At 38.2% G+C, this 27995-nt stretch overlaps 1 protein-coding gene across 10 annotated transcripts in view; it reads left to right on the top strand.

The window, feature by feature from the left end:
• Positions 1-18401: 18401 nt before the first annotated feature.
• The window catches only part of cask (calcium/calmodulin-dependent serine protein kinase (MAGUK family)), a 54754-nt gene continuing 45160 nt past the window's right edge, over positions 18402-27995 (top strand). For 6 of the 10 annotated variants that reach the window (XM_015390543.1, XM_015390538.1, XM_015390542.1 and 3 more), the window contains exon 1: positions 18403-19238. In XM_015390543.1, coding sequence (XP_015246029.1) covers positions 19174-19238 — 65 coding nt within the window. In that variant the 5' untranslated portion in view covers positions 18403-19173. Of the gene's footprint in view, positions 19239-27995 lie in introns of all 10 variants that reach the window. The other 4 variants (XM_015390537.1, XM_015390535.1, XM_015390536.1 and 1 more) reach the window with 1 other exon arrangement.

Raw genomic sequence — 27995 nt, 5'->3', positions numbered from 1 at the left:
CTCTGGTTCCTCTTATATCAATGCAGGATAACTGAGTTGTTCTGCACCTTCTCTCTGAATGTGGTTGGTCTTTTCTTGGGTGGCTGATCTTTTAAAAAATAAAATGCAATGATTCTTTTTCTTTTTGTGGACCCTATGGGTTTGTGAGGAATACCTGAAAGCTTTAAGAATTTATTTCAGTTTATTGTTGGTTTAATTAGTCCTAAAATCCAACGGGAGATTATTAAACTAAACTGAGCAAAAGTGATTCAACTTGTGAGCAAAACATGGACTAAAACTGGGACTAAATCAGGAGGATAATCTAGAGCAAACAAGAAGTAAAGCTCAGTAAAAAAGAACTAGGAATGGAGAAAACAAACCTTTTGATTTGATCTACACTTCAGTCTCCACAGTGATAATATAAGCTAAATGCTGTATGTTTTATTCATATTTACTAATATTTGCTAGACTGCTTAACATCTTCATTCATTTACAAGGTGAATTAACCTAGTCCAGATAAAATAAGATAAAATTAAAATAACATATCTTGTAATAACTGCTCAGAAATCCTGGTGTTTTTTCATTATCTCCTCTGCTGTCAGCACAGTGAAAAGGTGGGCTGCTGCAAAAATACAGACTGGATATGAACTTGGCAACAACTTCAAGAAGCATGTCTCCACCTGCTGTACAAGAGTATATAACTTCATGACTTCAAAAACAAAACTCTATTTTTCAGTTTAGTTTGATGTAAAAATGTAGATAGTTTTTTTTTATAACATCATAAATATATTCTTTGCCTCCATCTTCCTTTTTTATTATTGCTTTACCCTCACATTTCCCAAATGGAATATAAATTTGTTATTTCCTTCCCTATAGCCTTTTTGGCCAGTTTATCTGCCATTTCATGTCCTTTTACCCCCTCATGCGCCGCATAGCAGCAAGCTGACAATAAACTGTGATAAATTTCTAGTTTAAGATCCTTCCTATTGTTTCATTTGTTAACAAAAAACTACCACTGAAGTATCGCATTTTTAAATTGAATTGAATTTACTTAATTTAATCCAGCTAGTCAGGGCCATTTTATTTCGTTTATTTCCTAATAGAGTCACACCATTTTCTATTAACAATAAATTCATGGGAGTGGTTGTTTTGCTCCTGAACACATCCTTAATGCCCCATAGTGCAATCTGTCTATTATGTGTAATGTTGAATCAGCTGCTGCTCCATTCACAATACAACCAATTTCCATAACTGATATCATTAGAGACCAATAGATGTATAATGATGTACAAATGTTTATTTGTACTCCAGTCCCTTTCTGCCACTGATTTCATTAAATATATTATTTTGGGAAATTCAATTCAATTCAATGTATTTATATAGCGCCAATTCACAACACACATCATCTCAAGGTACTTTACAATTCAACCAGATCATACGGTCAGATTGATTAAAAGTTTTCTATCTAAGGAAAACCAGTTGATTGCATCGACTCATCGATCGTAGGCAATCCCTCACACTAAGCATGCTTGTAGCGACAGTGAAGAGGAAAAACTCCCTTTTAACAATGAGAAACTTCCAGCAGAACCAGGCTCAGTGTGAGCGGCCATCTACCGAGGCCGATTGGGGTTCAAAGAGACAGAAGCAGACATAGAAAAAGAAGCAGAAATAAAAAAAGGCAACTGTCAACCACCACAGGCAGCCTCGTCCAGGAAATACACAGCCAGCCACACAAGCTCCAAGCCAATTCCCATGTCAGAGGATGAAGAGAGCACATCCAGTTAGTCAAAGTCAGAGAAACAGGACTACACTGAAAAACATCGAACATATATAAACAAAGGTGTTGATGGCAGCAACACAGCTGATATTTCTCCCCAGGATGGTGTCACAGCCAAACAGGAACAGACCAGATGAAGCTACTATGAGAAAAAATCAGAGAGAGCAGAACGTTAGAGATTGAACTAATAGATTCAGCAGAGTGGGAGAATAGAGATAGAATAAGGCAGAATGATGAAAAAGGGTCCCTATGTCCTCCAGCAGTATACACCTATAGCAGCATAACTATAGAGATAGCTCAGGATAACCTGAGCCACTCTAACATTAAGATTTATCAAAAAGGAAAGTGTTAAGGCTTGCCTTAACAGTAAACAGGGTGTCTGCCTCACGGACTAAAACTGGTAGTTGGTTCAACAGGTCTGATGCATATTAGACAAATCTGTATAAATCTTAAATTAAATTTGACCCCAGAGCTCATAAATTGTTTTATAAAAGTTAGCGATTCCACATATTTTCTAGGAACTTAGTGGACAGTTAGAGGAAGACCTTAAAGAAGGAGAGTTAAATGCAGCAGTGGACGGCGTGAAGGCCCAGGGCCCGATGGCCTTCTAATCAATTTATAGAAAAAAATGAAAGCTAAGCTACTTAAAACACTATTAGATGTCTCTGTGGAGGAATTTGAAAGAAGAAGTTTACCCAAATCTATGACTGGAGCACCGATAACAAAAGCCAAATATAGAGATAGATGTGGAAATATGGGAACAATAAGTTCACTAAAAACATATCTTAAAATCCTGTGTAAAGTTCTAGCTAACAGGTCAGGAGGAGTACTCTATAATTTATCTTTTTTTGCCTCTTCAGTAACTTTACTTTTCCCCTTTTGTTTTTATATTCTATTAATTATTTCCAGGCAAATCTTTCTGTTAGGTTTTAATAGCCTTATTTCGATCATTTATTGCTTTCACTGCATGTCCTTTTCCACCATTGTAAGTTTTGTCTTTTCCTCTATTGTAGTTTTTGAATTCTACCTAATTCTGCAGCATTTCTAATGAGTTCTTTCATTTTTGCATATCTTTAATGTCTCTTATTTCTATTACCTTCATATTCTTCCCTATTTGCTTTATTAAAACACCACCTTGTACCTATAAACTCTGCTTTTCTGGATACAATTTCTTTACTAAATGATCACTCCCTAACTTAAATGAGGATGTGGATTCATACAAATACCTTTGGGTGTGGCTGGACAATAAACTGGACACACACCAACCGAAGACACAGAGCAGGAAGTAATTCCTGAGGAGACTGAGGTCGCTCAACATCTGCAAGAAGCTGTTGGAGATGTTCTACCAGTCTGTGGTTGCCAGTGTTCTCTTCTGCACCGTGGTGTTCTGGGGGAGCAGCACCTCCATAAAGGACATCTCCAGACTGGGCAAACTGGTGAGGCGAGCCGTCTCTTTGACATCGGCATGGACAAGAATACTTAACAAACTGCTGGACATTATGGAAAATGCCACCCACCCTCTGCACACTGTCTTCACCACTCAGAGTAGCCTGATCAGAGGGAGATTGCTCATCCCAAAATGCAGGACCAACAGACTGCTGAACTCCTTTGTTCCCCAAGCCATCAAGATCTACAACTCCTCACTTGGGAGGAGTAGGAGGTGATCGGAAAGGTTACAAGGGTCACCATCCCCTTCTTTGGACATCTTGTGCAAAATATGACCTATTGTCACTCATGTGCAATATCCTTGTCTCTCACTTTGCAATAGCACATGCCAACTACTGTGCAGTCTGTATAAGTTGTACTTATTTATATGTTCACTACATCTAGTGTATTTTTTCTTTACTGTGCAGATATTTTTATATCTAAAAGAAACATAAAACCAGGATATTACCACTTTTTTATGCTCTTTTGTACTATATGAACTCTTTTTTATATTGTTTTTTTATTTTTATTTTTTATGACACCTTGCTTTGTACTCTATATAAGCTATTGGAACCAGAATTTCCTTAAGGAGTAATTAAGGGATAAATAAAGTTTAGTCTAAGCCTAAAATCTCGTCTTGTTCTCCACTTATGATTTTGCTATACAACCAAAAAATGAAAGATCAATACATGATAAAAAAAAACAAAAAACATTTGCTTAGATTAATTATTTTACACCACCATCAAATATATAAGAGGAAAAACAACAGTATAGAAAGCAATTTACCTAATAAAAAAAATTGGCAACAAAGAAGTAGCCCTAATTAGGTAAAAAAAAACAATACATAAATAAAAAAACAAACGCTAGATATTACATCATGTGAAGTTTGTTTGAAATTAAATGTAAATTGCTTATGATAATGATGATCTTAGCAAATATAGATTATTTAGAAATTTCATTTCATTTTGCAGAGAAAATGAAAAAAGGGAACTGTATAGGGAAATGAAAGGAAAGCTTAAGTCAAAAGAAGTTTTTTTTTTCTTGTCCTTCACCAAAATAGAAGCATTTCTTTTGGAGTTATTTGATAGATGTGCATTTAAAGTCCAATCAATTCAAGTCTTGGAGTCCTGTGTTTATCCGGTTGTAGTGTCCTGACTATTAAAAATAAATTGTTTCCAATGTTCCCTCCTGAAGGATTAGGAGCAGATTTGCAACTAAATCATTTCAACAGTTGACCAAAAAATATCAGCTGCTTCTTGTAGGAAACACTTTGCATTTTAAGGAGCAGCAGGTTCTCTTTTTAATTTAGGGAAACCCTTATCTTTGCACCTGGACTTGAACTGAAGTGTGTGCATATTTCATAGATGCCTCTCTCACATGAAACCTTGTTACCATAGAAACAGGGGTCTTCTATTTTTTCATGCATGCACAGTGCTCCCATTTCTTTTTTTTCTTCTAATTTTTCATGCAAACCTTAAATTTAGATTTTATTAATGATTTCTAAATCAATCTGTGCATGTCTATGTGTGTTTTTATGTTTTCTAGCCTGATGAGCATTGAATGGAGGGCTCTCTAGAAGCAGACATGATGACCACATCAACAACCAATCAAATCATCCCTACAAGCTTGTGGGTTCAACCAATGGAGGATACCTGAGGAGGATATGTGAGACTGTAGGGGGGAAAAAACCACTCACATATCAGCGCCATCTAGTGGCAAGAGATGTCCTTGTTCATTCCCATTTGAGTGTCAGAGTTTATAGAGAAGGAAATCACCCAGAAGCATTGGTTTATCTATGCTAAGTGCTTTAAAAATAAAATGGAATTAGACTATATTCCTCCTTTTTTGGGGTCACATTTTTATATTTGAAAAAGTTAACTTGAGTGAACACAAAACACATTTTCCAAATGATCTAATTAGGTTTTAAAGTATCCAAATCAGGCTGCTTTTGTGTGAAGATGTATTCAAACCTAGTTAACTATTAAATGACCTGTGATTGAATTCATTTTACTATTTAGATGACTACCTGACACAGAGAACCCTGAAATGACCCAATAAGAATATGAAAATGCATGAAGCTGCTGCAAAACTGGAGAGCTCCTTCAGTGACAGACTGCTGCACCCTAAATGCACCAGGGAGCGTTATCACAGATCCTTCCTCCAAGCAGCTGTTAGACTTTATAACCTCCACTGTTCCCAACAACCGCAATAAGTTGCTACATTCATGCTGATTTTGCACAGTTTCTATCTTAGTCAGTTACATAACAATCTGCTGTCATTTAGCACATATCTGATGCTGCTTTTTATTGATTATTTAGTGCACAGTATTTATATTATTAAAACACTTTACAGTACAGTATTTTATTTATTTATTAACAATTCACTTATATGTTATTTTATACACTCTTGTATGGGCCACATTTGCGTGCACATTTTCTATATTCTTGTTGCTGCTGTAACACAAGAAATTCACCTTTGTGGGACAATACAGGGATTTGATGTTCTACGAGGGGCGTTCAATAAGTAATGCCCCTGACCCTTTACGAGATTTTTGATCAAGCTGAAATTTTGCATGTTATGTTATTTAAATCTCTGTAGATGAAGTACCAAATTGCAGCTCTGAACTATTTGTGGTTTCTGACTTACAGGTGTTTGAACTGAGTAAAGTCTGAAATGGAGCCTGTTGAGTTTGAAGCAGTGATCCGGTTTTTCTATTGGAAAGAACTCACACCATGGGAGACTTTGGATGAAATGAAAGTAACTTATAGTGATGATGCCCATTATATGACCTTGCAAAATGTTTTACAAGGTTATATTATGGGACATTATCACTATAATTTACTTTCATTTGATCAAAAGTCTCCCATTGTGTGCGTCCCTTCAAATGCAAAAACTGAGACTTGACTCAGTTTTAAGACCAGTAAGTCAGGAACCCCAAATAGTTCTGTGATTTGCTATTTAATCTATATAGATTTAAAATACTTTACATGGAAAATTTCAGTTCGATCAAACATCTGGAAGTGGGCCAGGGGGATTACTTATTGAACGCCCCTCGTATTTCCTCATCTAAAAAAACCAAACAACTATGAACCAATCTGATAAAATTCAAACAGATAAAAACCACAATTACTCACATAAATAGTTTGCCACAATTAAAAGAATTACCCATAAATAGAAAACAACTTTAATAATAACATAAGAAACATATCCAGGAGGTCATACAGAAGAAGGATTGGGTACATAAATAGTGTAGGCCTGACCACTGCAGAACATTTGTGTCAAAATTATTCAATAAAAAAAAAGTTTGAACATCAAAACTTTTTGCACTTCAAAAAGTTCAAAACACAATTTGAATTTACACATTTTTTTTCACTTCAAATAAAAACACAAAAACAACGAAAAAGCACATTCTGATCAATACGTTTTTTTAATAACGGGGTAATTTTTTTTTTTTGCATTTGCACACTTTTTTCTTTGATATAATTTTATTATTATTTTTTTTTTATTATTGAAACAACTTTTTTGGGAATTGAATGATTAAGACACAAATGTCCTACCCATGTATGGCACAAAAAAACACAATAGATTACTTTAACCAAAGAGAACATTTTCAATAATAAAAAAAAAAGTGTTCAAATGCAATTTTCGGAGTGTCAAATATTTTATTTGCACTCAAAAACTTTTGGACTTCTTTGATAGAAGTCCAATCAAAAACCAATGTGACTTCAATTTAAACAATTGCTTTAAACAAAAAAGACTGGACTTCTATCAAAGAAAACATTGTCAATCAAAGAAAGGTTTTTTTCTTTGATTGAAAAGTTGTTGTTTTTTTGAAATTTTTTTTAAATTGAAAACACATTTTTGATTGAAGCAACCTTTTTTTTTGATTGAATGATAAAAAAAAACAAATCTACCTTCATACATACCTGACTTTCCTCAGTTCAAGGTTATGCAGTAAGAAAAAAACTGAGCAAAAATAGCATGAAGGCAAAGAAATAAATAAAGAGCTTACGAGTTAGAACAGAAAAACTCATCTTACAATATTCCCAAGACTTTTGGAAAAATATCAAGTGTACTTGGGTGGTATTTAAAAAAAAAAAAACTTCACTTAAGCTCAATAAACAAAAACCGAGTGATGCTACTGGCCTCTAAAAGTTGTAATTTTTTTTGTTATTTTGCTTCTTTTGCATCCCACAATACCAATCCCTACCACCAGGGGGCGTCCCCAAACTTACCCTTTTGCTCCTTCATAGATACACATATATTCTTCTGCCTTTAATCTCCTCTAAAGGAACTCCAAATAGGAAGACTTTTAACAGATTTTGGAATTATAAATAAAATGGGAAATACGATGAAATTTGCAGAATTATCATAAATTAGCAGATACTATGTCGGTGAAACTTTACCTTTACACCTTTGCTTTAATCATAGCAGTTATTTCTCATTTAGTTCCTTGGTATGAGACATAGTGTGGTCAATAGTACTAACAATGTTAATATCAAAAGGAAATATGGACGACAGAAAAAGCCCAATTAACATTTACAAAATATGACACTGTTATTTAGACAGATCGCTTTCAAAATTTGCCTGTTATGCTGCATTTTGATCTGTTCTAAATTGGTTTTCCACTTCTTTTAGGATGATCCATTACCAGCGGTGAGGATTGGGATTCTGCAGACAGATTGAAAGAATAATTTGTGAGCTTTATCTTTAGGCTCAATCAGAGGATCTGTCCAAATCGAGTGAATTGGAAAGCACACTTTAGCCAAAGCAGAAGTGCATCAGGTAGGGAGGTAGGAAGAGGAAGCATCATGCTTCCTATCTATAGTTCCTTTCTCACCCATGGCAGTATTCTTATATTTTAACCCACTGGTGAAGGAGTGGGAGTTAGGAAGAGCAATGCTTTAGCTCCCACTTTACTCTAACTACTCTATTATATATTAATCTGCCCCAGTGGAAAGCAGATATACCGGTATGTGGGTTGCCCCCATCAGTGTGTGAATTTGTGCCTGAATGTGTTAATTATGAGGTGTAAAGCACTATCAGGTCCTCAGGACTATACCCTTTACCACAGGAGAGCACGACATTTTAATTCCTTTACTTGAGAGAGAAACTGATCCACCATCCAAACATAGCAGTCAGTCTTTTACCAACTGAAACCATGATCTTGACTTTAAGGAGCTACTCTCATCCTGGCTGTGAACCACTATAGTACACACTAATGGTATTGACTTAAAAACAGCAAAAGAACAGGATCATAAAAAAAAAAAAAAAAAGTAAATATGAGATCTAAGGGTAGCCAAACAAGATGCTATCTTTTCAGGTTTCTGACGGAGAATTTTGAAAGTTTTTGATTTTCAAGTCTAAACCCGAATAGGGAACATGTTCCATCAAGAATGCAGATAAAGCTTTTTTGTTATCAAGCGATCAGATAGGCCTCGCAAGCAACATGGGTGCCCTGTACACCAACTCTGGTTTAAGAACAGAAGTCCCCAAATGTTTGTTTTTCAGCCTTCCCCTTTAGTTTACATGAAAAAAAACCCAGACCAATTTGTTTGTCAGAACAACAAAAAGCCAGCTGCAGTGAATTACATATTGCAATAAAATAAACCGCAATCGTATTTGAATCACAAAGGTACCAACTTTAAAGTGTAATCATCTGAACTTTAATAGTTTGCTTTTTGTTTGACAAAATTTAACCAGAGGTACAGTGCAGCAGTACAGTACCCAAAAATTAAAGGTATAGTGGAGGCTGTTCTTTTTCTGGGTGGATCATCAAAATAAGCGCTCCTCTTAATTGTCAATCATTCTGGTGATATATTTATGTAAGGCTGTCCTACATGCTCGTCCTCATTTTCACTTACCAGTGGTGAGTCTAACATATATAAAAATTTGCAAATCTTCTATTGGAAAGTAACAATATATGAGCGATGCAAACAGCAACTTTTAAACAGAGCTAGCACGAGGAGAAATGGGCTTGTGCATGCTCTCGCACGTGTTCAATAGGCACACTATCAGGAGTGGGTACAGGGTGGTGCATTTTCATTTATTTTTAAAGTGGAGAAATCGGGAATCTCTTGAAAAATTCGCGAAAATCCTCAACAATACCTTTAAAGCTACAGTGTGTAATAATTACAGGGATATACAGTCAGAAATGTAATATATTATACATAACTATGTTATTTATCATCATCTACGAGCTCAGCCTCTTAACCTTAATATTTGCGTTGCCTTAGAATTCGTTATTTATAATTACATAGGAGCGGGTCTCGCAGCCATGGAGGCAGACATCTTTGCGCTACGGCAGCGCAGAGCCAACAAACTAGCGATTGCGAGATCGCCCATTACGCTCGAAAGTAACTACTGCAAGTTGAGAGAGATGAACTGAGACGGTACTGAACAATAGATGGCAGTATTAAAATTATCTATGTAAACAAACCTCATCACTTGAGAGGGTAGGTGATGCGGACGTCGTGGAAGACATTTTGTCCTGTAACGCTCGCCGTACTGTTGGGGGGGAGAAGCGGTGGGAGGGAGATGTTCATGTTGCTGCGGTCTGCAGTCTGAACGTTAGATGTCGCTAAAAATTACACACTGTAGCTTTAAGTAAGAGTATTACTACTTTTTCATAGTTTTACTCAAGTAAAAGTAAAAAGTAGATTTAAAGAAATTACTCAAGAGTGAATAGTAGACTACACAAGTACTGAGTAACTGATCTACTTACTTCCCATGATCATAACAACTGATTTACTATGTAAACTTCAACAAAAATATTCAGTGATATGCATATTCTGGCGGTTTTAAGTATAATAAATATTGAAATTAATATATGGGATAATAAATAAAGCTATTACATACAGCAATTACACAATACAAATATATATATATTTACTCAAGTAAAAGCTACTCCTAAAAGTATATTTTTATTTCAAAAACTTACTCAAATAAATGTAACTGAGTAAATGTAACTAATTACTACCTAGTGTTGCCCTCTAAATTAACATTGCTATTAACACAAAATTCAACTCATTCGCATAGAGTGTGGAATTCGGAGGTTTTGAGTCCCACAGGCTGCCACTCTGGGTCTCTGAGCAAAGACGTTTAACGCCACACTGATCACCCAGCGCCCAACGATGGCAGCCCAAGGGGATGGGTTAACTGCATAGGTAAATTTCTTCAATGCGAGATCAATAAAGTTAAATTCCAATTGCTCCTTCAGTGACAGACGGCTGCACCCTAAATGCACCAGTGAGCGTTATCACAGATCCTTCCTCCCAGCAACTGTTAGACTTTATAACCACCACTGTTCCCAACAACCTCAATAAGTTGCTACATTCATGCTGATTTGTCACAGTTTCTATCTTAGCCAGTTAAATAACATGCTGCTGTCATTTAGCACATCTCTGATGCTGCTGTATATTGATTATTTATTGGTTATTTAGTGCACCGTATTTATATTGTTAAAGCACTTTACAGTACAGCATTTTATTTTTTTATTCACTTATATGTTATTTTTATACACTCTTCCAAGGGCCACATTTTTGTGAACAATTTTTCTATAATCTTTTTGCTGCTACAATACCAGTATTTCCCCATGGAGGGACAACAAGGGGATTTTCTATTCTATTTCCTATAATAAGAAACAAAAAAAAAACAACAACCATGAACCAATCTGATGAAATTCAAACAGATAAAAACGAAACTTAATCACATAAATAGTTAGCCACAAGTAAAAAAAATAGATAGAAAAGAACATTCATTAATCTCTGATGTTGCTGCTATTTTTCAAAGTAAAAAAATTCAAATCTGTAGAAATTTTCACAGCTGTATATTGGTTACTTTATTCTCCATGTGCACAATATTTAGATTGTTATAACACTTTACAGTACAGTACTTTATTGTTAATCTTTTAACTCTTCACCATTACTTTATTCGTATACCTTTTTCTAAGGTCCACATTTGTGTGACAAATTTTTTTCTATAATATTTTTGCTGCTGTAAACACCAGAATTTATTGTGGGACAATAAAGGAATTTTCTATTCTATTCTATGCTATTTCATTCTATTCTATTATTATCTATGCTATACTATTCTATTCTATTCATATCCCAGAACTGTTATTACAATGAGCCCCCTGCATAGATCCATACATACGGTATTTAGATATGAATTCAAATTACTGCTATAGATCATATTAGGACCGTCATTGAGTATTCTGTGAAACTGAGTGGGACCCCGACCCCAGTGTTGGGAACCACCCTTTAGAAGCAGCTCCTTGATATTTTATGGGAATTCCTGGCATATTGCTTATAGCTCTTTATTGTCTAAGTGGAGATAAAATCCCTCTAATTACTCTGCTAGCAGGCATTATGTGCGAGACCAGTTATAATTTAGAGGAAATAAAATTAGCAGCTTAACGAGGAGCCTGTTAAAATGATGAAAATAAGAAGGAGAGAAAGGCTGACGTAAGGTGATCAGAGTTGGCCGGTTGACGCCTGCGCGGGATATACCGACTTTAGAGAGATTAGCAAGAAACTGTCCCCTTATGCGCCACCGTAGGACGCCATATTGGCTCAAGTAATGCTAATAGCCTCGTGTCCTTTTTTTTCTCAGCGGCCATTTTGGCTCTGGAAAGACCACTAGTCTGGACGACAGAGGGAGGAGTCTGGCATTTCTGGAAGTCGGGAAAGGAAAAAAAAAAAAAAAAACAGCCAGGCAAACCAGTCAGCATCTTGGGCAGCGAATGGGTTTTATTTCGGTCAAATTTTAACATCCTCCAGCACAAAGCGGTCTATGCAACAGAGGAGAAGCCGTGGATATGATCGCGGAGGGATTTAATCTGAGCTCGGGAAGCTGAAGCACACTGCAGCCCGAGCTCATAGCGTTTTTTTTTTTTTTTTTTTTCGGTGGGGATAATCCATCTGTGATACACCAACCGGTGATTCTGTCGACTGCTAGCTCGCGTTAACCTAGCTTGCTAACCCTTCTCGAAAGTCCCGTTAGCTTGCGGCGATAAGCAGCATCATATTCGGGAGCTGTTGGTGCTGCTGTGTGTGTAATAACCGCCACCATTGGGGTAGAAACCCGAGGCAATGCTGAAAGGGGTGTTTTTCTTCAAACCAGCGAGGAAATCTCCACGCCCTGGGGTCTCATCTGTGGTTACGGCTTAGCCAGCCCACCAGGAGCGGAGCTCGGGAGAAGGTGGGGCCGAAATCTGACAGCCTGGATCGGCAGCTAAATGCGGCTAACCGGCTAATTCGCTCCGTTTAAGTCACCGTTTGTGTTCTCGCTGATTATTTTAGCGTTTAACAGCTGCGTGTGTCCTGGCGCAGCGATAACCTGGTTTAAGAAAGAAACTAAGCTGACATTGATCACTTCCAAACCCCCCTCCTGTGGGTGAGATTTCTTCTGGAGAGCATCCCAGCTTATCTAGATGACCATGGCGGACGACGACGTGCTTTTCGAGGATGTGTACGAGCTGTGCGAGGTGATCGGGAAGTGAGTATTTTCATTTATGCTGCACTGACTTAGGCGTGTGCACCATATGTGTATGGATCATGCATATTATTGGCGCACAGGTAGAGATTTCAAGGTTTCTTGGGTGGGTGAGGTCAGCTTTATGTAATCCCCATTGGTTTTAAAGTTGCTATCCAGTGCTGTCATTTTTTATTTATTTATTTTTTCCAATTACTGATGCACTCTGATGGTGGAAACACAATTTGTTAATGAGATGTGCAGGATTTTTTTTCACAAAATGCAAAGTTTATATAAAGTGCATGGTATTTGTGTGAATAGCATCACTATAGACAGACTTTATTTCATTTGTATTACAATTTAGGAGGATGTTCAAGGGTTGATAAACAAATGGTGATACCTGACAGATTTTAAGGGAAGAATCTGATATGAATTAGTTTGAATTTTCTCATCTGGTCTTTTTCTGTACATTCGCCTCAGTGGAATTCATTTTTAAATGAATATTTTCCACATTCCACTTTTATTCACCCGATAGTTATATTATTTTCCATTACAGTCACACAGTTTATGTTCCTAATACTTAGGGGACAAACAAACATCTTCTCATCTGACTGCACTGATGCATTTCTTACATTTTTACTATTTTGTTGACGAGAATGATGGCTTTTGTAAGCTTGGAAGTCATTTGAAGTTTTTGTTTTTTCAAGAAAACTTATTTGAACTTGTTTTTTTCCCAGAGAAATTATTCTCTCAATCACAAACCGCCCCATCTTAAATATTGTGCTGCAACCATAAAGAATACAAGACACAGGAAGAAGTCTTGGATTAAAAAGGGAAAAGCATATGAATAAAAATTTTTGTGTTTGTTTTGAATTTAAGGCTTAAAACCTTGTTTTATCAAGTAGGGGATTTATTTATTTTTTATTTTGATGCAATAATGGTTCTCAATATGATAAACAACTAAAAATAAGAAAAAAAAATGCCAGTTTGTTTTGGATTTGATGGCTAATGTCCAAATGGATTTGATTGATTTAACAGAAAAGTCAGTCTAGAAGCGTAAAACAAGGATCCACACCCGCAGGCCAAGAGGTGATGTTCCCAGCAGGAGGGTTGGGGGGCTTGTATAAGACTGAACTGGGTCATTAGTCTGATTAGAATCTTGACCTGATCGTTCCAGGAATGTTGTCACCATTTGTCGGGTGTCAAACTTATGTTGTGAGCACATATCATCATCAAATTATTAGAAGGCTCCTGAAAAATTCTCAGAAATTAAGTTACAGTGGGAAAAGTGAACCGGTGGTTCAGCATCAAACCATTTTTACTGACTAATACATGCCTCTGCTACATGCTGGGCAAGCAAAAAAAAAAAGAAAAGAAAAAAAAGCCTAAGTTGGGATGGTGAGGTTACTGGGTACATACTGTACATTGAGTTTCAAGGGATGCCAGAGGAAGTGATGCAATAATCAGATTTTCTTGTGATTTAAAAAGGGAAATGGATGACTGTAACATTGCAACTCCTTGTGTTTTTAGTTTTATTGCACACTGCTGGTCAGTTGGCTGAAAGATGAAAGAAGTCTTTTCCTCTCACCTACCTAAAAGCCACATTTGGGTGCTTGGAGCTATTCTGAGCGTGTCTGTTTAGCAGCCATCTGCAGGAGGAACCCAAGAAGGTGGTAATTAGGGGGATCTATTCATCTTCTATTATTAGCTTGTTATACTCGTTTTTTGTTCGACATATTATTCTGACATAAGCAGTGAAAAACTACCAGGAGTTTAATTGAAAGATGTAATAATGAATTTTTTTGGTGCCTGAACAACTACAGGGTTTTGACTAACTGTCCCTGAACATGTTTATTGTTGGTTTAGAAGACATGAGTAAGAGATGAGCCACAAGAAGCCCTATGTAGAAAATAGTAAATAGTTTAAAGTCGTAGGGAAATCATATTTAAATGTCAAATCATAGACAATATTGTCCCAAAATTTAGAAAATCCTTAAAATCTGTTTTTTTTTTTTCTCATCATCTTATGCAGGCCAGTTAGTTATACGTCAGCTTGTACACCTAAATTCAGCCAATCATATATCAACGGTCGTCTGTCAATCATATATTTTTTTCCGGTTATATCATCTTGATTCATATGTCGCGGCTAATATTCGCAACGGTTGAAATAGGAATAATAATTTACTTTACCATTGAGTTCCGTCCCAGTGTCCAAGGGGATAGATGTCTGTGTCTTCGGCAGGCGTAGAGCTAACATAACTGGCAGCGTTGCGAGGCAAAGACTCAAAAATGTACGGCTGTAAGCCTTCTACACCAAACCAAGCCTCTGCTGCCCTGGCGTCCTCTTCCACAACATCTTTATCCCCGCTTTCCTCCTCTAGATAAAAAAATGTATGACGGAGGAGACTCATCCACAACTTCCGACACAAAACTGTCCTCCTCTTGCATGTTTCCTCTGTCCATAGCGTTCCTTGACAGTGTTGTTTCTAAGTCACCAATTTAGAGCTACTTTGTCGCAATGTTATTTCCCATTGGGAACCTATGAGCACGAAGTTGCTAACTGGTCAGCGGATGCTTCTGAGACACCTGTCACAATCAAACTTGCTTAAGAACCTTCCGCCACAACAACTCTGCCCCCTTGATAAAGAACCAATCACATTCACTTTATTCACTCTTGAAAATTCGTGGACCACTTGGGAGGATTCGCATATGCAACGGTCGGAACAGCCGCTTCTCTACGACTTTAATTAAATGCTTTGCATTTGACTAGATGGACAAAAAAGGCCCTTTTAGTCTATCTGAAATAAGAAGCATTTCAACCTAGAGTTGGGGAGTGGATAATAACTAAAATGTCATGATGGGTAGAAAAAGAAAAGAAAAAAATGCACCCAATCTGTACATAATGATAATACAGAAAGAAACTTAGAGGTGCAGCTAAGTGCCGACATATAAGTGTTGTCATTTAATTTCCACCAGGCCTAACACGTGTTTATGATGCAAGTTGTCGATGTAATCTCTTTTAAAAGCTGACATTTCATTTGTATTGATACGATGAACTGCAGCCAGACGGTTGTGGTTGTTTACAATATTCTGTTGCTGCAGACACAAAGTGGTGGAGTGTCTGGCATTACATCTCGCTCTTCTGATGATACCTTGGACTAATCACCATTTAACTTCATGTAGTGTAACATAAACAAAACAAAAAGGAAGAAACCGTATTCTTATTTGTCTAGAGAGCAAATATAAATCTGGCTTTTTAAATGTTGTATGTTCAGTATATAAAAACATTATATATTTTGAAGATGTGCCTTTTAAAGATTTCAGTTTATTAATCTGCACAAACCAAGAACCAATGAATGTTTGGTTTGGTCAGTCCTGCTTGAGCAAAATAGAATTCCTGAAATGTTTCACTCTGTTAGAGGGTCAGTAAAAGGTTGTTAAACATGAATAGTCCTGTTCTTTTCTTGCCCCAAGGTGATGTGCTCTGTCCACCTTGGTTTCAGATTGGAAATTAGTCCAGAGCTGCTAATTTATAGCCTTTTCCCAATAGCTGAAAAACCTGTTTAAACTGGGAACAATCGGCCTTTAGCAGCTCACTGACTCGTCTCCAGCCGTGTCAAAGAATCTGCAAGGTGCCCGGGTTAAAATCGCCTTCAAACAGCTTGGCTCCAATCGGCATACAGTGCGAGCATCTGACCTGGGTCGACCAGCTAATTTACGTGATGCTATTGACCTCAACGTAAAGGCGTCGGTAGAGTCATGTATAATCTTACAAGCCGAAACAACTCTGCTTACATTCACTAAACATGGCGCAGCACCGGTGTGAGAGATTTGGAACAACAAATGAACGGAACAAACACTGAAGGCCAATTTATACTTCTGATGCATAGTCTCTGCAACCATCAAATCTGACTCTTTGCATGACCACGCCCCCCGCGCAGAGGCTCTGCAACAGTTGCGCACCTCAAAAAAATCCTGAATACGTGTCGGATGGTTACAAACCCGCCCAGACCTCAAGCGGACCTGCGCAGAAAAAAAGCAGCTGTGATTGGTCCTTGGTATGCCTTTCCGGCGCTCTGTGTGGTCGTCCTTCTCTCGCCGGGGCGTGCCATTTTTAAAAACAGAGGAGTAATAACAACAACGGATAACCACGACGAAAGGTTGATCGCAGAGGTTTGGAAGTACAACCACTTGTACGTTGCCTCAGACATGTTGTTTTGGAAAATAAACACTCCCACCTGCGCCACCGAAGAAGTTCCCGTGACCGTCCGCCGAAGTTCTCGCGAGTTTTCTAATAGGCTCTCCTTAGCGCTTTGCAGGAAACTGCTGTGCATCCCTAGTAATTCTAGACCGTCGTTGCAGAAGCATACCAGCAAAACTGATTCGCGACCAGACGCAGGCCTGATGTGTGTGCGGTTGCAGAAGTATAATCCGCCCTTTAAGTGTTGGCTTCCTTCCATGTTGCTCTCCATTACTTTCCTTTATTCTGTTGAACTGGTGACATCATCAGCGCTAACCCAAGGTAGTAACGTCACCAGCAGTGGGGGACAGAGGCCAGGGAGCTTGCCAACNATTTTTTAATTCACTTATATGTTATTTTTATACACTCTTCCAAGGGCCACATTTTTGTGAACAATTTTTCTATAATCTTTTTGCTGCTACAATACCAGTATTTCCCCATGGAGGGACAACAAGGGGATTTTCTATTCTATTTCCTATAATAAGAAACAAAAAAAAAAACAACAACCATGAACCAATCTGATGAAATTCAAACAGATAAAAACGAAACTTAATCACATAAATAGTTAGCCACAAGTAAAAAAAATAGATAGAAAAGAACATTCATTAATCTCTGATGTTGCTGCTATTTTTCAAAGTAAAAAAATTCAAATCTGTAGAAATTTTCACAGCTGTATATTGGTTACTTTATTCTCCATGTGCACAATATTTAGATTGTCATAACACTTTACAGCACAGTACTTTATTGTTAATCTTTTAACTCTTCACCATTACTTTATTCGTATACCTTTTTCTAAGGTCCACATTTGTGTGACAAATTTTTTTCTATAATATTTTTGCTGCTGTAAACACCAGAATTTATTGTGGGACAATAAAGGAATTTTCTATTCTATTCTATGCTATTTCATTCTATTCTATTATTATCTATGCTATACTATTCTATTCTATTCATATCCCAGAACTGTTATTACAATGAGCCCCCTGCATAGATCCATACATACGGTATTTAGATATGAATTCAAATTACTGCTATAGATCATATTAGGACCGTCATTGAGTATTCTGTGAAACTGAGTGGGACCCCGACCCCAGTGTTGGGAACCACCCTTTAGAAGCAGCTCCTTGATATTTTATGGGAATTCCTGGCATATTGCTTATAGCTCTTTATTGTCTAAGTGGAGATAAAATCCCTCTAATTACTCTGCTAGCAGGCATTATGTGCGAGACCAGTTATAATTTAGAGGAAATAAAATTAGCAGCTTAACGAGGAGCCTGTTAAAATGATGAAAATAAGAAGGAGAGAAAGGCTGACGTAAGGTGATCAGAGTTGGCCGGTTGACGCCTGCGCGGGATATACCGACTTTAGAGAGATTAGCAAGAAACTGTCCCCTTATGCGCCACCGTAGGACGCCATATTGGCTCAAGTAATGCTAATAGCCTCGTGTCCTTTTTTTTCTCAGCGGCCATTTTGGCTCTGGAAAGACCACTAGTCTGGACGACAGAGGGAGGAGTCTGGCATTTCTGGAAGTCGGGAAAGGAAAAAAAAAAAAAAAAACAGCCAGGCAAACCAGTCAGCATCTTGGGCAGCGAATGGGTTTTATTTCGGTCAAATTTTAACATCCTCCAGCACAAAGCGGTCTATGCAACAGAGGAGAAGCCGTGGATATGATCGCGGAGGGATTTAATCTGAGCTCGGGAAGCTGAAGCACACTGCAGCCCGAGCTCATAGCGTTTTTTTTTTTTTTTTTTTTCGGTGGGGATAATCCATCTGTGATACACCAACCGGTGATTCTGTCGACTGCTAGCTCGCGTTAACCTAGCTTGCTAACCCTTCTCGAAAGTCCCGTTAGCTTGCGGCGATAAGCAGCATCATATTCGGGAGCTGTTGGTGCTGCTGTGTGTGTAATAACCGCCACCATTGGGGTAGAAACCCGAGGCAATGCTGAAAGGGGTGTTTTTCTTCAAACCAGCGAGGAAATCTCCACGCCCTGGGGTCTCATCTGTGGTTACGGCTTAGCCAGCCCACCAGGAGCGGAGCTCGGGAGAAGGTGGGGCCGAAATCTGACAGCCTGGATCGGCAGCTAAATGCGGCTAACCGGCTAATTCGCTCCGTTTAAGTCACCGTTTGTGTTCTCGCTGATTATTTTAGCGTTTAACAGCTGCGTGTGTCCTGGCGCAGCGATAACCTGGTTTAAGAAAGAAACTAAGCTGACATTGATCACTTCCAAACCCCCCTCCTGTGGGTGAGATTTCTTCTGGAGAGCATCCCAGCTTATCTAGATGACCATGGCGGACGACGACGTGCTTTTCGAGGATGTGTACGAGCTGTGCGAGGTGATCGGGAAGTGAGTATTTTCATTTATGCTGCACTGACTTAGGCGTGTGCACCATATGTGTAAGGATCATGCATATTATTGGCGCACAGGTAGAGATTTCAAGGTTTCTTGGGTGGGTGAGGTCAGCTTTATGTAATCCCCATTGGTTTTAAAGTTGCTATCCAGTGCTGTCATTTTTTATTTATTTATTTTTTCCAATTACTGATGCACTCTGATGGTGGAAACACAATTTGTTAATGAGATGTGCAGGATTTTTTTTCACAAAATGCAAAGTTTATATAAAGTGCATGGTATTTGTGTGAATAGCATCACTATAGACAGACTTTATTTCATTTGTATTACAATTTAGGAGGATGTTCAAGGGTTGATAAACAAATGGTGATACCTGACAGATTTTAAGGGAAGAATCTGATATGAATTAGTTTGAATTTTCTCATCTGGTCTTTTTCTGTACATTCGCCTCAGTGGAATTCATTTTTAAATGAATATTTTGCACATTCCACTTTTATTCACCCGATAGTTATATTATTTTCCATTACAGTCACACAGTTTATGTTCCTAATACTTAGGGGACAAACAAACATCTTCTCATCTGACTGCACTGATGCATTTCTTACATTTTTACTATTTTGTTGACGAGAATGATGGCTTTTGTAAGCTTGGAAGTCATTTGAAGTTTTTGTTTTTTCAAGAAAACTTATTTGAACTTGTTTTATTCCCAGAGAAATTATTCTCTCAATCACAAACCGCCCCATCTTAAATATTGTGCTGCAACCATAAAGAATACAAGACACAGGAAGAAGTCTTGGATTAAAAAGGGAAAAGCATATGAATAATAATGTTTGTGTTTGTTTTGAATTTAAGGCTTAAAACCTTGTTTTATCAAGTAGGGGATTTATTTATTTTTTATTTTGATGCAATAATGGTTCTCAATATGATAAACAACTAAAAATAAGAAAAAAAAATGCCAGTTTGTTTTGGATTTGATGGCTAATGTCCAAATGGATTTGAGTGATTTAACAGAAAAGTCAGTCTAGAAGCGTAAAACAAGGATCCACACCCGCAGGCCAAGAGGTGATGTTCCCAGCAGGAGGGTTGGGGGGCTTATATAAGACTGAACTGGGTCATTAGTCTGATTAGAATCTTGACCTGATCGTTCCAGGAATGTTGTCACCATTTGTCGGGTGTCAAACTTATGTTGTGAGCACATATCATCATCAAATTATTAGAAGGCTCCTGAAAAATTCTCAGAAATTAAGTTACAGTGGGAAAAGTGAACCGGTGGTTCAGCATCAAACCATTTTTACTGACTAATACATGCCTCTGCTACATGCTGGGCAAGCAAAAAAAAAAAGAAAAGAAAAAAAAGCCTAAGTTGGGATGGTGAGGTTACTGGGTACATACTGTACATTGAGTTTCAAGGGATGCCAGAGGAAGTGATGCAATAATCAGATTTTCTTGTGATTTAAAAAGGGAAATGGATGACTGTAACATTGCAACTCCTTGTGTTTTTAGTTTTATTGCACACTGCTGGTCAGTTGGCTGAAAGATGAAAGAAGTCTTTTCCTCTCACCTACCTAAAAGCCACATTTGGGTGCTTGGAGCTATTCTGAGCGTGTCTGTTTAGCAGCCATCTGCAGGAGGAACCCAAGAAGGTGGTAATTAGGGGGATCTATTCATCTTCTATTATTAGCTTGTTATACTCGTTTTTTGTTCGACATATTATTCTGACATAAGCAGTGAAAAACTACCAGGAGTTTAATTGAAAGATGTAATAATGAATTGTTTTGGTGCCTGAACAACTACAGGGTTTTGACTAACTGTCCCTGAACATGTTTATTGTTGGTTTAGAAGACATGAGTAAGAGATGAGCCACAAGAAGCCCTATGTAGAAAATAGTAAATAGTTTAAAGTCGTAGGGAAATCATATTTAAATGTCAAATCATAGACAATATTGTCCCAAAATTTAGAAAATCCTTAAAATCTGTTTTTTTTTTTTCTCATCATCTTATGCAGGCCAGTTAGTTATACGTCAGCTTGTACACCTAAATTCAGCCAATCATATATCAACGGTCGTCTGTCAATCATATATTTTTTTTCGGTTATATGATCTTGATTCATTTGTCGCGGCTAATATTCGCAACGGTTGAAATAGGAATAATAATTTACTTTACCATTGAGTTCCGTCCCAGTGTCCAAGGGGATAGATGTCTGTGTCTTCGGCAGGCGTAGAGCTAACATAACTGGCAGCGTTGCGAGGCAAAGACTCAAAAATGTACGGCTGTAAGCCTTCTACACCAAACCAAGCCTCTGCTGCCCTGGCGTCCTCTTCCACAACATCTTCATCCCCGCTTTCCTCCTCTAGATAAAAAAATGTATGACGGAGGAGACTCATCCACAACTTCCGACACAAAACTGTCCTCCTCTTGCATGTTTCCTCTGTCCATAGCGTTCCTTGACAGTGTTGTTTCTAAGTCACCAATTTAGAGCTACTTTGTCGCAATGTTATTTCCCATTGGGAACCTATGAGCACGAAGTTGCTAACTGGTCAGCGGATGCTTCTGAGACACCTGTCACAATCACACTTGCTTAAGAACCTTCCGCCACAACAACTCTGCCCCCTTGATAAAGAACCAATCACATTCACTTTATTCACTCTTGAAAATTCGTGGACCACTTGGGAGGATTCGCATATGCAACGGTCGGAACAGCCGCTTCTCTACGACTTTAATTAAATGCTTTGCATTTGACTAGATGGACAAAAAAGGCCCTTTTAGTCTATCTGAAATAAGAAGCATTTCAACCTAGAGTTGGGGAGTGGATAATAACTAAAATGTCATGATGGGTAGAAAAAGAAAAGAAAAAAATGCACCCAATCTGTACATAATGATAATACAGAAAGAAACTTAGAGGTGCAGCTAAGTGCCGACATATAAGTGTTGTCATTTAATTTCCACCAGGCCTAACACGTGTTTATGATGCAAGTTGTCGATGTAATCTCTTTTAAAAGCTGACATTTCATTTGTATTGATACGATGAACTGCAGCCAGACGGTTGTGGTTGTTTACAATATTCTGTTGCTGCAGACACAAAGTGGTGGAGTGTCTGGCATTACATCTCGCTCTTCTGATGATACCTTGGACTAATCACCATTTAACTTCATGTAGTGTAACATAAACAAAACAAAAAGGAAGAAACCGTATTCTTATTTGTCTAGAGAGCAAATATAAATCTGGCTTTTTAAATGTTGTATGTTCAGGATATAAAAACATTATATATTTTGAAGATGTGCCTTTTAAAGATTTCAGTTTATTAATCTGCACAAACCAAGAACCAATGAATGTTTGGTTTGGTCAGTCCTGCTTGAGCAAAATAGAATTCCTGAAATGTTTCACTCTGTTAGAGGGTCAGTAAAAGGTTGTTAAACATGAATAGTCCTGTTCTTTTCTTGCCCCAAGGTGATGTGCTCTGTCCACCTTGGTTTCAGATTGGAAATTAGTCCAGAGCTGCTAATTTATAGCCTTTTCCCAATAGCTGAAAAACCTGTTTAAACTGGGAACAATCGGCCTTTAGCAGTGGGTACAGCTCACTGACTCGTCTCCAGCCGTGTCAAAGAATCTGCAAGGTGCCCGGGTTAAAATCGCCTTCAAACAGCTCGGCTCCAATCGGCATACAGTGCGAGCATCTGACCTGGGTCGACCAGCTAATTTACGTGATGCTATTGACCTCAACGTAAAGGCGTCGGTAGAGTCATGTATAATCTTACAAGCCGAAACAACTCTGCTTACATTCACTAAACATGGCGCAGCACCGGTGTGAGAGATTTGGAACAACAAATGAACGGAACAAACACTGAAGGCCAATTTATACTTCTGATGCATAGTCTCTGCAACCATCAAATCTGACTCTTTGCACGACCACGCCCCCCGCGCAGAGGCTCTGCAACAGTTGCGCACCTCAAAAAAATCCTGAATACGTGTCGGATGGTTGCGAAACTGCGCAGACAAAAAGCAGCTGTGATTGGTCCTTGGTATGCCTTTCCGGCGCTCTGTGTGGTTGTCCTTCTCGATTCGGTGCCGGGGCGTGCCATTTTTAAAAACAGAGGAGTAATAACAACAACGGATAACCACGACGAAAGGTTGATCGCAGAGGTTTGGAAGTACAACCACTTGTACGTTGCCTCAGACATGTTGTTTTGGAAAATAAACACTCCCACCTGCGCCACCGAAGAAGTTCCCGTGACCGTCCGCCAAAGTTCTCGCGAGTTTTCTAATAGGCTCTCCTTAGCGCTTTGCAGGAAACTGCTGTGCATCCATAGTAATTCCAGACCGTCGTTGCAGAAGCATTCCAGCAAAACTGATTCGCGACCAGACGCAAGCCTGATGTGTGTGCGGTTGCAGAAGTATAATCCGCCCTTTAAGTGTTGGCTTCCTTCCATGTTGCTCTCCATTACTTTCCTTTATTCTGTTGAACTGGTGACATCATCAGCGCTAACCCAAGGTAGTAACGTCACCAGCAGTGGGGGACAGAGGCCAGGGAGCTTGCCAACGAGGGGTAGGCATGTTTTTTTTGCCAATAGGAAGGGAGCCATATGCCGATTTCTTTTAGCAAGTTGACCCGTGTTTTAATTACAGTAGGGAAGAGGCTTTAGAGTCCCTGAAACTGATGCAAGGTCCCATTGCTGACAATTAGTGATGAGACATTGCAAATCAGAAATTTTTCGACATGTCTATGCTGTTATGCCTTCAGCTCAGGGACAGTTCTTTTCACGAAGCAATGGAACGTCTCCAAAGCAGACGAAAATTGCCGTCGTTTTTTCTGTAGGATCCTTTTTCAACCCAATTTCTTTTGTTTCCAAAACAATCAAGGCTGCAAACACTGAAATGACAAAGGAGTAAAGTGACAAGAAGCCAGAGAGAACAGCAGACAGCTTCCTTTACAAAATAAGGTTTTTCTTTTAAAATGTTGAAGGTTTTCAAAGCTTTTATATGTCCTCTGCTTGGTTCTTAAACACCAAAGGGCTGTTGGAAAAAGTCAATGTTTTGTTTTTGCTGCATCTCTACGTTTCAGTTAGCTAAAACAGATTATTTAGGGATGAACGAGCATGCAAATGGAAAGAACAGGCTTATTTGTTTGCTTGTAAAATGTTTGGTTCTTGTTATAGACTAATTTTAGATATGGGTCAAGATAAGGGCCACTATCCTACATGTGTTTGATCTTTCCTAGCCCAAATCACCCGAATAAAACACTGGTTTAGTCATCAGATTAGATCCTGTGGAGGTAATTCAACCATTTTCAAGAAATATATTTTTCTGGTTGAACATGCTGGTTTAATTTTGTTATTTCTACTGATCTACTTTTACATAACATCTGAATAACCAGGTTTTAGCTGCGTATTCTTCAGATGTTTTCACAGTCCAGAACAGTCAAGAGAGACTGATGTTATGACATCATCTAAGAGACATTTGAGGCTTTAAATGGATGTAGTCAAACGTCAAATAAAAGACCAGGAGATCTCTCTTATTCAGCCAGTGCTTCTGTGAAACAGCTCCTGGTGGATCAAATGTGTAGAGTCCATAGTGTCTTGGGATGTTTTGCGGCTAGAAGGAGGGGATCACTTTTCCTCAGCAGAGCAGGAGGAGGGAGGGGAGGCTGAGGGAGATCAATGGAGACAAGAGGAGCTGGGAATGTGATGGCCCTCTGGCTATGGATATAAATAATGCTGGGAGACACTGCAGCACTCGCCTTGTTTTTATCTTGCCTTTTAGTGAAAACACCACTTTAGCTGGACGCTGAAGGCATCCAAAAAAAAGATCTTTAATAAACGTCACTTTAAAATAAGCAGAATCTCTCTTGATTTTTATATTTTTTGCTTTTAAGAAACCCAAACTACCAATATCAGTACATTGTCTATCTGGGGTGCTCCTCTCAGGGGCCCATTGACTGCAGATGAGAATGTGAAAATAACACATTTAAAATCCACATGTTTATTTCCAGATTTCTGCTATACTGTTTGAAAAGCTTGGGGTTAATTCAATCAGTTTTGTGTGTAATGATTCTGTTTGAATATGGCTTTGGTTGTTGAGAAGCACTATTAAGAGTCTCAGTGCTCTTTATTTCTGCCCTGCGGTGCTCATTACAGCCAACAATATTGCGCTGTGTGACTCAATCCAAACCAATGAAGTGATCTGTCCCCTGGCTTGTTCTAAGCTGGATAATAAAGTTCCTTATGAATATTCTAGGGCTTTGCAATTTCGTTGATAGTCTTAAAATTGTAACTAAAGTGTAATTTTCACTCCTAAAATGCCTTCCTACAGATATGGTAGCACACCTGCCTCTCATTCTACTGAGATGGATGTTTTGTCAGATTAAGATTCAATTTAAAACCCATGATAAAGCTGACTCGGTGGCACATTTTTAAGCACATCACACAGGATAACCCACTCCTCGGTTCTCCATATGGCCGTGCACACACCTCTGTCTCTTAAGGCGTGTGCAGCTGCAATTCCTGCTTAGATCAATAAAGGATCACATTACCGTCTGGGTCATGTAGCCTTCCGTTTTGCAGGGAAAGTAATCAACACAATCCTTCCTGTTAAAGCAAATAAATCACTTTCTGTCATTTCTTCAGCTAGAGAAGTTAAAATGTACCCTTCGTTTCTTCCATCATGAAGAGATTACAGATGTAATAGTTTAGAAACTCATACAGAGAATCATTAATGAACAAACATTTGTCTGAGTTTCATCATTTTAAAGCATCCAGTTTTGAATTCTTAGCTATTGAGCGTATCAATTGAATGTTTTCTCCACTGAATGGGATTCTAGTTGCAAGGTGATATTACTAATAGGGAGGATAGTCGCTCTGTGGGGTTCGCCAAAGTAATTATCAAATGGCTACAACCTGAGAACGCACAGGAACGTATCGTCTGGAAAACTATTCTAATTTTAGAAATATAACAAGATCCTTTTTAATATTTTTACAGTTTGTTGGTATTGATGCTTTGTCAGTCATTTTGTTCCCCCTTTCTAATGTTTTTAAGGAATGCAATGGTTCTGTGTGTGTTTTCTTTTCCATGATGTAAAGGTCTGGTAAAGGAATTTGGATGCTATCGCTCGCTGCCACTAGAGGAAAACCCTAAACGTTGGGAAGCGAAAAGCCAAGTCTGAAGGAATTTATCCTCTAGATTTTCCTCTCCAAAACATCTGAGCTTATATTATGTTTATTTAAATAAAATCCTTGTTTTTTTCTTTAAACTCTTTAAGTTTTCGATATATTTTGGCCAATTACAGTTGTCCTGTATTCTATAGTCTGTAGGAATGTGCAGAAGTTACTGAACAAAGGTGTGAAAATGATGTGCAGTGACATCGCACTGAACTTTCTAGGTATTTTAGAGGAAGGCACAAATAAAAAGCACACGGCATCGAGGAACAGTGGTCACAAACGTACAGTCGCTCTTGTATTTCTGCTGAAAGGTGAAACGAGCCAAGCAGCAGCCTGTGAAGCCTGATGTTTGATGGCTGCCGCCGTCGGATATGAGCTGGCATGTGGGTGTTTTATGTGAGCCCATCGAGTGCAGCTGCAGTGATGTCAGTAATGGCATGTGGCCCCCCCTCCCCTCCCTTTCTTTCACTCAGGCCTCATATCACTGCTCATTTGTTCCCTCATCTTTTGAGAGAACACTTCACAAAATCATGACTCTACACTTCTCTTCGTGGGTAAATGATTGTAAAATGTATTTATTCCAGATAAGGACACTTTAAATTCAGTTTATGAGATAAAAAAAACGTTTAAATCGACGTTTAAGTTTTCTCAGATTTTCTCAGCTACTGCAACAATTGAGGTTGATGAAGCAGGTTCATCCTTGATTGTGGTCGTGACATTTATTAGCATACTAACAGGGTTCCTTTGCAGTGTGGAAAAGTCTGGAATTTGATTTCAGGACTGAAAAAGAAAATTGTTTGGTGAAAATTTGTATTCATTCTTGCAATATCTGAATATAGGTACATTTTAAAGCAAATATCAGCAATTTTTTTTACAACAGGGCTTTTTAGAGCCCACAGTCCAACCAACAATGGACCAGGACATTAAAGAACTCTTCATACCTTAAGGTGGAAGCTGATTTCATTCACCAGCAGGAGGGTTCATTGACCGTGGAGTTCCTTTACTTGCTTGAAAATGTGGCTGACCTGAACCCCATGAAGAATCCATGGAGTCTGGTGAAGAGGAAGAGGAGACACACTATACCCAAACAATGCAAATAACCTGAAGGCTGCCATAAATAACCAAAGCTTCTTTTAAAGCTGAGCTGAACCGACTGATTGCCTCCATGCCTGCTTTGCAGTAATTCATGCTAAAGGAGCCCCAGCCATGTAGTGGGTGCATGGAAATTAAAAAGGGGTTTCAGGAACCCATTTCTTTTCAGAACCGTTCTATTTAATTCATCCTTTTTAGGATTCTAATTTACTGAGAGTTTTAATGATCCTTAAGCCATAATCATAAAAAAAATACAGGAAATAAAGGTGTAAATTATGTGTGTTGTTTCTACATTATGAATTTCACTCTCTGCAATTAGTCATTAAAGAAATTTCATTATTTTTTAATTTCGACCTAATGTAATTGTATTGTTTTATAATCTCTTCTTTGTGTCCATCCATTCATCTATGGAAAACTGTCAGCTATTGTTTATTATTATATGAACATTTATTAGAAATAATTCTCATCCACAATTATTTATTATTTTGCATTCTTGTATTTAAAATGAATAA

This window comes from Cyprinodon variegatus, unplaced genomic scaffold (genome assembly GCF_000732505.1).
Source record: "Cyprinodon variegatus isolate N-32 unplaced genomic scaffold, C_variegatus-1.0 Scaffold503, whole genome shotgun sequence".
Lineage (NCBI taxonomy): Eukaryota > Metazoa > Chordata > Actinopteri > Cyprinodontiformes > Cyprinodontidae > Cyprinodon > Cyprinodon variegatus.
This window is presented reverse-complemented; position numbering and strand designations above follow the sequence as displayed.